The sequence below is a fragment of the Hylaeus anthracinus genome, unplaced genomic scaffold, assembly GCF_026225885.1.
Source record: "Hylaeus anthracinus isolate JK02 unplaced genomic scaffold, UHH_iyHylAnth1.0_haploid 11981, whole genome shotgun sequence".
Classification (NCBI taxonomy): Eukaryota; Metazoa; Arthropoda; class Insecta; order Hymenoptera; family Colletidae; genus Hylaeus; species Hylaeus anthracinus.
Genome location: NW_026534329.1, coordinates 9,008,983 through 9,019,965, shown reverse-complemented (window position 1 = coordinate 9,019,965; position 10,983 = coordinate 9,008,983). Strand labels below are relative to the sequence as shown.

Genomic DNA, 10,983 nt, shown 5'->3' with positions numbered 1-10,983 from the left:
GATTACAAATCGTAGAATGATACTTATCATACAAGCAGGGGAAACATAAAGTGCAACGACATCGGCGACATCTTATGAAAGGCGTTTTTCCGCATCCACACTGCTTGTTTAGAATATTGATTGAAAAACAAACATCATTTACATTTTAAAAAATGTCTCTATCGTCGCACAATGAACTTGCGTACCATGCGTAACACAACATATCCTTGAATATTGGTGCAGACAGTTGATTATGAAGTAGAACATGTATTTTTATGGCATCTTCACATGAATTAATTTCGCGTTTGTTTTCAATTAAATATGTACAGGTTTGCAAGCGTTTGATAAAATTTTTCACCTGCCTATAAAAATAAACGTCGCAAGGTTGACAAATTGGAGTACATTTGGGAGGTATCACTTTCACTGTACAACTAGGAAGACCTACGTCATCGCTAAAAATTTCATCATACAATGCAGGGTTTGTTTGACCCCGGCAAGAATCTATAATTAATACAAATTTTTCTTTTTCTACATAAGGAAGCATTACGTTATTTAAGAAGGACGTGTATAACTGGGTAGTAAGCTTCCCAGATTTGAAGCTTGTGACAATCACATGGGAAAACTGTTTCATTAAATCGTCCACAGTTTTCTGTACTCTGGGCCCAAACTTTCCTATGGGTTCTTGCAAGCACAGGGACACGTGCGGTACTAATTCCCCCGACAAGGTAATCGCGTATTGTGCCGTGTACGAATGGCTAACTTTGTTCATATCGCGTTTTTGAACTAGTACGCTTTTTGAATTTATTGCTGCAAGCGTTCAGTCATATGTTGCTTCATATTGACAACCCGTTTGATCTGTATTGATAACGTATTTTTTTTTGAAAATTTGTTGTAGCCGAGGGATTTTGCGAGAGATGGAAAGTCAGGGTACGGGTCGTTTGAATGAATCAGGCCGTTTACAAAACTTAAGATTATGGTTTCATGAATGAGAAAAGTAGTAATAAACAGTTATATATATATATATACAATGTGACCGGACATTCGGTCTACGGGATCGGATCCTTATTGTTAGCCTGAAACATAACAACCAGAGCACTCTATAGGTAAGTTTACGGCGGTGTGTCGGTGGGTATGTGTTGGTACAGGTGCAACCCAACTTACATTGACCGATTGTCCTCTTAACGGTGGAGCGCCTATCGCTAGGGGTACAATTGCCGTTTGAACGGCCAGGGACTGGAGCGTCTAGTGGCTGGTCGGTCGTATGTCTCGCACGCGGATCGGGTAAGTGTGTGCGGACGGGGTCAGCCGGCTCTCTTCGCGGCGGTGCGCCTACCGTGAAGAGGGCAGGTTGGCGAGGTTGGCGAATCCTGAAGCGCCAGGTATCCGGCAACCACTGCCTGATACTACGGTGTCATCGCGGTCGAGGCACGGGATATCCCGTCTCTTTCACGGCGGAACGCCTACCGTGGAGAAACTGGGAACTACCCTCCGTTTCGACTACGGGGCGCCAATAGTCGATCTTCTGGGTCGGGAGCTCGCTGTATCCTGGGGCACCAGGGCTATAGCGAGAATCAGCTCGTTGCGTCGTACTCGGGATATCACCTATTAACTGGAGGCACCCGGCTAGCAGGCGACCTCCCAAGTTGGAGCACCGAACGGACTGTCTGTTAGCTTCCCGCGTGCGGCCTAATATACCCGTCTCTCGCGGCGACGCTAACGCCGCCGTGGCTGCGCGCGTCGCTTCGTTCGCGATTGCGCTTGCGCGAGTATGTCGCGGATGGCCGGGTCGCGGTATTTGGGGGATACTCGTCGCATTTTGGTTAAAGTCTTTGTTTGTATTTAAAATTTGTTCGCGGCTTGCAGTACCTCTTCCATAGTCGCGCATTCTTTATGAGAGACGTATTTTGTAATTTTCCTTTGGCGGATTCTGTGTCTACGCTTGAATCTGTCGACCCACGCTGCTGATGATTTAAAAATAAAACTTTCCGATTGGAATTGGGCTGCAGCAGTTAGTGCCCATTGCTGCAAATTCTTTATTGTCACCTGAAAAGTAAAATTAAAGTTTCATTTTATTAACATAATTTGTTTTTCAAATACGGTTGTGGAAGGAAAAAAGTTAGAAGTAAAGTTGATACGAATGTGCACTTACTTGATGATAATTGTTGCGAGGTTCTACGAAACGATCGTTCGTCCAGGAATCAATATCACCGTACTTATCAAAAATTGTCCCACCGTTTTTTATGGATTCCTCCCATTTTCAACTGATCTTTTCTTTTCAAACTTCTTGAACCCTTCACTTGCAAAGTATGTAAACTCCATCGAGGGTGTTGATTTGCCATTTGCACAACTTTAATTTTTGTTTCCAGAGGAATAAATTCGCCTCCTGCTGGCTTCTTTTCTTCTGGCTCGTAATATAAATCATCATCCTGCGATAAATCTTCTGCGGGTTCAACGTATTCATCTTCTTTCTCTTCTCCATCGTCAATAAGGTCCTCCTCAGAAATTATCATATTTTCGCCTAGCATTTCCACGATGAGTTCATATAATTTTTCCCCTATCACGATTGCATTTTCAGAAATCGTGGAAGACAATTCGATATCTATGAGATTCTTTTTTTCGAGGAGAGTAATACAATGCACGAGTGCATCTTTTAACTCGCGTTTAGCAGACGCGTTGTAAATGGAGCCTTCTTCTTGCATCAACATCGTAACCCGCACTCTTTGAATATTTTGTAATTTGATTGTGAATATATAGAAAACCTGCACAACGCTTTACGAATTATACAAATAGACATGAGAAAATAACAAACGCATGTAACTACTTGGTAACCATTAGCAACCAAGTAGAAGATGCCATAAAAATACATGCTCTACTTCATAATCAACTATCTGCACCAATATTCAAGAATATGTTGTGTTACGCATGGTACGCAAGTTCATTGTGCGACGATAGAGACATATTTTTAAATGTAAATGATGTTTGTTTTTCAATCAATATTCTAAACAAGCAGTGTGGATGCGGAAAAACGCCTTTCATAAGATGTCGCCGATGTCGTTGCACTTTATGTTTCCCCTACTTGTATGATAAGTATCATTCTACGATTTATAATCCCCAAGATGCATTTGACAATTAAAATACAATTATGTTTCGTTATTTATTATTTTTTTGTTATTCTTTGTTTTATAAATAAGAAAAATGTATGAAAATCAATGCGTTTTGTCCTTTATTCGTCCACAATTATAAATATAATATTTGTTGTAATAAAAAATCATGCGAATGAATATATTTTCTCATTATATTTCCTTTAAATTGTTATGTACGCGAAATAATACGATGATATATGTGGAAAAAAAGGGAAAAAGAAGAGAAAAAAAATACACACGAAAGCGACCCGATCCACCGATCTAGCCCTTATCCCGGGTCCACACTGCGTGAACACTGGTTCGCGTACATCGCGTAAAAACAGATTACAAAAATCTCAATGTCGAATGCTGGGTGATTTTTTTTTATTTTTTTTTTTTATTTATTAATTGATGAAGGTACAAACGAAACTATAAATGGTTCAATCAAGTACAAACGAAATGCTATTATTTTCCATAAACAAATGAATTTATGAGAAGTCGGGTATCAGGTTCACATAGCTAACTTTTTTAAGACGTGAAGCTGACAAGAGACGTAAAATGGTATTTTACAAAATATTAATAGGCAAGCATACTGTCTTAAAAAAAAGGTCAACGAACATTTCTTGAAGAATAGTATGTGTAATATATATAGGCTGTAACAAAATCTATTACTTAATATAAGCGAAGCTCAAAATTGTCTGAATTGCGTCGTGTTTGATATCATTTTTATCAGAAAAATCTCGCCAATATATTGCATATATTTTCATCAAGATACTACAAAAAAAGCATAAAAACTTGGATGAATATTAAGGAACTAATATTAACTACGGTCACGCATATTATCCCTTTGGAGTATCTGCCGGCGGGTGGTCGTAAACGGTCGTTTGCTTTCAAGCATTTCCAACGTTGAGCACCGATTTGATGTTTGATAAGACGTGTACGTCAAGTCTTTGCGACAGTGTCGAGTCATACATGGCTGCGAAGAAAGTCTCGTGGAAGAATTGCATGCTCCGGCGAGAAGAAATTTTCCCCGAAGACGCGTCATAGTACATGGGTACGACGACTTATGGCAAGCGGACGTGGTCGAGATGCGACCTTACGCGCTGTATAACAGAGGCTTCCATTACATATGCACTGTTATCGATGTGTTGAGTAAGCATGCATGGGATATACCTCTCAAAACCAAAAGTGGAAATGAAATTTCTACAGCGATCGGAAAGATAATCCGAAACAGTGGAAGGTATCCGAAAAATTTGCAAACCGACAAAGGAAAAGAATTTTACAACGCAAATGTACAAAAACTTTTGTCAAAATACAACATAAATCATTATTCAACGTATTCAGTGATGAAAGCGTCAGTCGTCGAGCGGTTCAATCGTACGCTTAAAAACGACGTGTGGAAACCGTTTACGCTTAATGGAAACTATAAATGGATCGACTCGCTGCAGCAACTCGTATCAAATTACAACGCGCGTAAGCATCGAACTATCGGCATGCGACCAATTGACGTTACACCAATAAACGCCTCGAAGCTCTTAACAACGGTATATAATCACGTAAAGATTGTCGCTCCCGCACGATTCAGAGTGGGAGATGCGGTACGTGTAAGCAAATTCAAAACAATTTTTGAAAAAGGTTACACATCTAATTGGGGTACTGAAATATTTACGATCGCCAAGGTTCAGAAAACTAATCCCGCAACGTATCTGATGAAAGATGTTTATGGAAAACCAATTGCTGGAGGATGCTACGAACACGAGTTCCAACGCGTTGCCGACGCTGATGTATACCTTGTGGAAAAAGTGTTACGTCGGAAAGGGAATAAGGTGTACGTGAAATGGTTAGGATTGAATAGTGCACACAAATCGTGGATAAATAAAGATAATGTATTGTAAAAAATTAACATTTTTTTAAATTAAATATTCAGTTTTATACATATACTAGCATCATTAGTTACATTACAGTGTTTTTTATTTACAATTAAATATATACATCTATTAAAATCGAGGTAAAAATGATTTACAAAATACATATACTGATATATCTAAAGCGGTATTTTATAATGACCCCACGGCAATGTATTCGTTGAGTCGGGTACGATATACCGCTTATCGTCGTACGCACTCAGAGCGATTTTTGATTCCGCCATTGTGTATACTATGTGTAATTTTGATCTTATACATGTCTGATTACGAATCATTTCAATTTCGTTTCGTAGGCACCGCGTGTAGTCGTCAAAAGTTATCCTGGAAACAACGTTACTTTTTACACCTTTCGCCTTTTTCGTATCTATTTTACCATCTACACGCAGTGCATACATTTTCGCTCTGAGTCCAACAAATTCTGTCATTATGGCCCCATTGTCTTCGTCCTTCATCAAACCGGGGACTTTTTTTGTTTACAAGCGGTATATCGTAAATGTTCCCTACCGGATAATCGCTGGTATCAAATAGATTAATATCGCGTTTTATAGTATCATAAATATTCTCGCACTCGATGTGGTAAATTAAACTATCCGTATCGGTGTACATAAGTTTACATTTATCGCTATGTGTGGGTAACATGTAATCGTGATGGAATTTATACAAACAAACTTTAGATATATCTAGTATACACACACCCACATAGATTGGTTTGTTGAACTTCACCGTAAGCTTTCGCAGTTCGATGGCAACTAAGTTTTCCGAAAATACGCTACGGCTGTGGAAATTTGGTTTTGCGATCATTGTCTCCGCACCATATCTCCCTTCCCATTTTGTTACTAATTTTACATCGACGTGATTGCGTACATTCTCCATAGTTTTGCCAAATACCGCATTGTTTATCAATTTATACAAATTATTTTCAAAATCGTTTGTAGCGAGAGTTCTAAACTTTGTATTTAATTTGATGTAATCGCGGAGCCATGGTGATTGTGCGAATTGGAGGACGCGGTGTATCTTTGTAACACGAATACCATGTCGCGTGCATTGCTGCAGGTTACGATAGTGAATAACGTAGCGCTGCTTATCGTATAGAGTTGCGAGCAACTTGTCCTCTCTTTTGCCAGGTGGTTGGGCACGTGTGAGACAGAACGGCAGGTCCGCGTAAATGTCATGTAAACGTTGCGGATATTCTAGATCAACCTCTAGAATATAACCCGTGAGCGAATCGGCAGCAATCGAAGACACGTCAAAGTTTGCGACGTTGTCGACCCATCGAAATTCTGCATATGGCAATGGTTAACACATTGCCCACCCATACAGATTATTCACATCAAAGTACATCAAGTACGACGATGCATTCGATGGATCGTACGATTGCATGTACTTAATATTGGCTTTCGTGTATCTACTTGAACATTGATTTAATCCGCCACGTATACCGCGTTCAATAAACAGGACCATGTCGATATCTGTTAGTAATTCGAAATTAACTTTTGTATGCTTCAGCATGGTACATGATACAGCTTTCACGAAAATTTTCAAAAATATCGGCCAACAGCAAGACATCTGTTTTCAAATACAAATCGCTATACTCGCCCAGCGTTTGAATGGAAAACCGTGTCCACACGTTCTCGGCGTGCGCGTACTCGTTCTCCGATACTGTATCACCCGTCAAGAAACTGTAAAATGATTCGCGCGATGGCAAACATGATTGCTCCAACTTTTCGGCACAGTCAATGTACTCGTACGGAAAAATACCCTTTCGCGTCAATAATTCGAAATCTTCGGTAGACAAATTTTGAAACTCGGTTCGTAAAATTCTTAATTTGCTTTTATCTAAGAAAGACGCTAATTTATCGAGACTGGTACTCAAGAATTTGTATGAATCGATGAATCTCAATTTTATAGAATTTCGCGACGATCCATTTGGATCTTCGACACTTTTTGTGAACGAGATGTACTTTTCTTTTGTTATCGACAATACACTGACGGCACCCTCGAAAGCTGTAGCTATTTCTTCGATAATAAAATGCGAATCGTAACCGGACAAATTATGAAAAAATTAGGGGAATGCAAAAAGAGTTTTTATAATTTAGATTACAATTGGAGTGCGCGGGACTTCTGTACCGACCGATTAGATGGCAATGATTTTTCGCAAATGGTTTTTCGCAAATGTGACAATGCGTCGCGTTGCGAAATGCCTCCTGCTGTTCGCTCGTTAAATCATCCATTTGTATGTTATTTGATAGAATTGATTTAACAAAATGTATCAAATTCTGTAATTCTTCGACGAACCAGGAAACACAATTCGCATCACGACGACATTGGTACACCGACAAGGACGAATCGTACACGCATTGAACATAATATGCAATACTAAATACTTTATGATGCTGGTATGTGGATCTTGGTGCTTCTCGATCAGTTGTCTCCAGAATGCACTCGAGGTCGGCGTACACCACAAATGGAAGTCGCTCTTTCCGGATGTAGTTGTCGAACCGGAGCCACTTGCTTATATCATCTGGTAATACGATTGCGCATTCCTTAATCTCTCGCAATCTACGGTGTGAGCTTCCAGCTTTTCACTCGAACTAAAGTAGTGCAAACATCTGCAATAAAAAGACATAAATTTTGTTTAAACATAATATATTTAAAAAAGAAGAAAAGTATTATTATATACATACCTATCGCAAAAGTATTTTCGATGATTCTTTTTACTCAATTGTTAGCTCACGAGGCGAGACAAGTTTTTGATCCACGCGAAATCTCCCACGCAGTTTGCTCCTTCCAAATACAGCAAATTGACATGTCTCTCCATCTTCCGTGTGGCGAGCCGTATCGGTAGAACCTTCTTTTCTTCAGTGGTGTAGACGTTGATGGAGATGCTGTTGGCGTGTTCAAACTTTTTAATTTGGTTCAATGTCATTGGAAATTCGATATCCTGGATATTCAACACCGTTGAATAATCAGGATATACCGATGCCCGACATGCGTTCCTTTCGGCTGGATGCAGAGCAGCTACTACTGACCACGCGAAACATGCATTGTCGTTCGAGTATACGTGAAAAGATCTCCTACGAAAGGGGCATAACATTCTGCAAATTTTTGCTGATACATCGAGAATCTCGAGCGAGCCGATAAGCATTAAGGATGTAACAGTTAAATTCCGACATCTAAACGACGTAAAACTCGCAAAACTCTCAAATTCTACCGTCTCTATGTTCATGAGTGAAAAAACCGTACAAAAGTTGTTCGCTTTCGAATATTGTATCGATCACATGTACAGTTGGCTGTCTGAAAACTTGTACCTGGTAGAATCTAAGTACAAGTTTATAGAAATAATACAAAATGTTAAAATTAAGGATTATGCAAAGGCAATTGTTGAACATGAAAATTTTGAGCGTCATTCATTGATTGACTCTGAATTGTTAGCATTAGGTTTAGATGTAATGTTGGAATACAGTTACCAATAAAAAAAAATAGCTTGGATATATGTGTCTTTCTTTCTATCGCATTTCCTCCCATATCATATTCTCATCCGGTGTAATGTTTCCTTCGCACGTTTTCCAATATTCTCATCGCCAACGAATGATGTCACCTCTACTTTTTCTTTAATATCTAGTCCTTGAGAAATTCTATTGCGCAAATAAAAGATTTGCTGTCGGATTGTAATTTGCAAACTTTGCGTTTTTGGATCTTCTGCTCGAGGCCATCATCGCCAACGAATGATGTCACCCCTTCCGTTTCTTTAATATCTAGTTCTCGAGCAATTGTATCGGGCAAATGAAATATTTGCTGCCAGATTGTAATTTGCAAACTTTGCGTTTTTGGATTTTCTGCTCGAGGCCATCGTCGCGAGACGTTCCTGTTGGATCGAGGTTGAATGAAGCCCACTCTTCTTTTATAATTACAAAATATATATATTTGAAACAAAGTTATAGGAATTTAAGATATAAAATGAAGTCACTCTATCGCCTGCGGCGTCACACTCCACAGGCGCTCTGCTAGCTCCACACACAGTTCCTACCGATGGCTGCGTCAAAGATTGTAATGTAATATTATATGTTGCACGGGGCATGAGTGCGAAGAAGAAAATACTCGGGCGCGAGATAGAGGGAACCCGTAAAGCCCGCAACGACGTCCCCATTCCTGTGCGCAAAGAGGACGCCCCCCCCCCCCACCCCTTACGGCGTGCGCGCTTATTACGTTACATGTACCATTTGCGTTTTTCTTTTTTACCGATCTCTGATAACGATAATAATACTTACCAAACGTCGAACAATTGATGTTCTTCTTCTTCTTTTCTTTACCGATCTCTGATAATTACCGACCGGTGGTGTCCCCTCTACCTTACCGACCGTAGGTAATAACTACCGACCCCCCACCACTCGTGCCCTTGCCCACGGTTCCCCCCTCCCCACCACTCGTGCCCTTGCCCTCGGTCCCCCCCCACACTCCCTTCGCCCTCAGTTCACTCTCGGACGCACCGCACAGTGTGAGATTTCGGCAATCTAGAGGAACTTTATTCACTGAAGAAAATAAAATTACATTTAGCCGATTCTAATTGTTGTTTTGATCAAGATAAACGTTCAAAAAAACAATAAGAGATTTTAAACGTTTTATATGTTGTTTATTGTTTAGGAAAAAAATATTTTTTTTAGTACGTACATATTTTTGGCAAGTGTTGCCGTCAAATGTACAAAAACATATATTCTCTTGGCTTCTAATGCAGCCAGGTCAACTCTCAGAAAATTTTAAATAACTAACCAAACGTTTTTTGGTTTCAAAAAATAAAAACATGTAACAAGGTACGCAAAGCGCAGGCAAAACAAAAAAAAAGAATGCTGCTGCTGCTGTTAGAGTGAACAGATTTCACAACAGGCTCCATTAACATTTCTAAGACTTCTGGCAATATCTTCGAATGTTTAGTTTTGGGACAAGCACGAAGACTAGTGACGTAGGGGTCAGATGTAATTAACAATCGATGAACAAGGCCAGTGTTGGTAAAAATTCTGGACGATTTTCTGGTAAACAGTTCCCTATATTTTCGATTGTCCTTGTTTCTAGCCTCTTGGGCCTCCTCTGATAACTGGCCTATAGGTAAAATGTTTGCAGCTATGATTTCTTTCCCGTGAAATAGTATTTTGTGAACACTTACAGGCATGTAATACCAAGCATAATGGCTTAGGTACAATTCTGAAGTACATCGAAGATATTTACTAAATTTGTGTGTATCGATCGGAAAACCACAATTTAGAACTTCTAAAATTACATGAAATTTCTTTATCAAGTCTACATTTACCCCAGTTATTTCCTGATTGTTGCTTGGGCATGTCTACCAGTAAGCCGGGCTCGCTACGAAATTTTTCTTGGACTTGCTTTTTTTTCTCTTCCATTTTTGTTTTGTTTTCTTTGCTTCTTACCTGCCACTTTTGGATATCTAATCTGTATGAGATGTGGAGAATACATTCAAAAAACCGTATCCATGAATGCAGGGGTGAAAGACCAAAAGTCAAAAAATTCTGATTCACATTTTTCTGAGATAGTACATGAGGGTTATTCATTTCGCTAGGTTGGGCTCCGCATAGATAACATCTTTGCGTTGACAAGCAATCGAATATGAAATTACAAATTTTTCCGTCAATCATACAAAGTATCATGTTTGGCTTGCATGTAAATTCCCTTTGGCCAACAGTTACTATAGTGGGAGTCAGATTATCAATTTGTTCTTCGACCTTTTGTACTTCGTGTGAGCCCCGCGAGTGGGGTGGATTCGAGAATTGCATCGATACGATTAATTAGTATGTATCAATGGAGCCGAAGATTTGAGGATAGAGTAGATAATGCAGACGCCTCTGACGCGAAGTCAGGTAGCTGCTGGGAATTGGTATCTCCCAGTAAAGGGTAACTGTAGGGTAAGGTTCGAACTGTGAGGTTGTTGGAAAAAGTGCAGACGA

At 39.7% G+C, this 10,983-nt stretch overlaps 1 protein-coding gene across 1 annotated transcript; it reads right to left on the bottom strand.

Annotated features, from left to right (window-relative positions):
- Positions 1–2,195: 2,195 nt before the first annotated feature.
- Positions 2,196–8,031, bottom strand: LOC128885593 (uncharacterized). Its single transcript, XM_054139691.1, is given in 4 exon segments — positions 2,196–2,738; positions 7,228–7,571; positions 7,574–7,635; positions 7,711–8,031. Coding segments are annotated over 4 exon segments (1,191 nt in total). The 5' UTR covers positions 7,953–8,031.
- Positions 8,032–10,983: the final 2,952 nt, after the last annotated feature.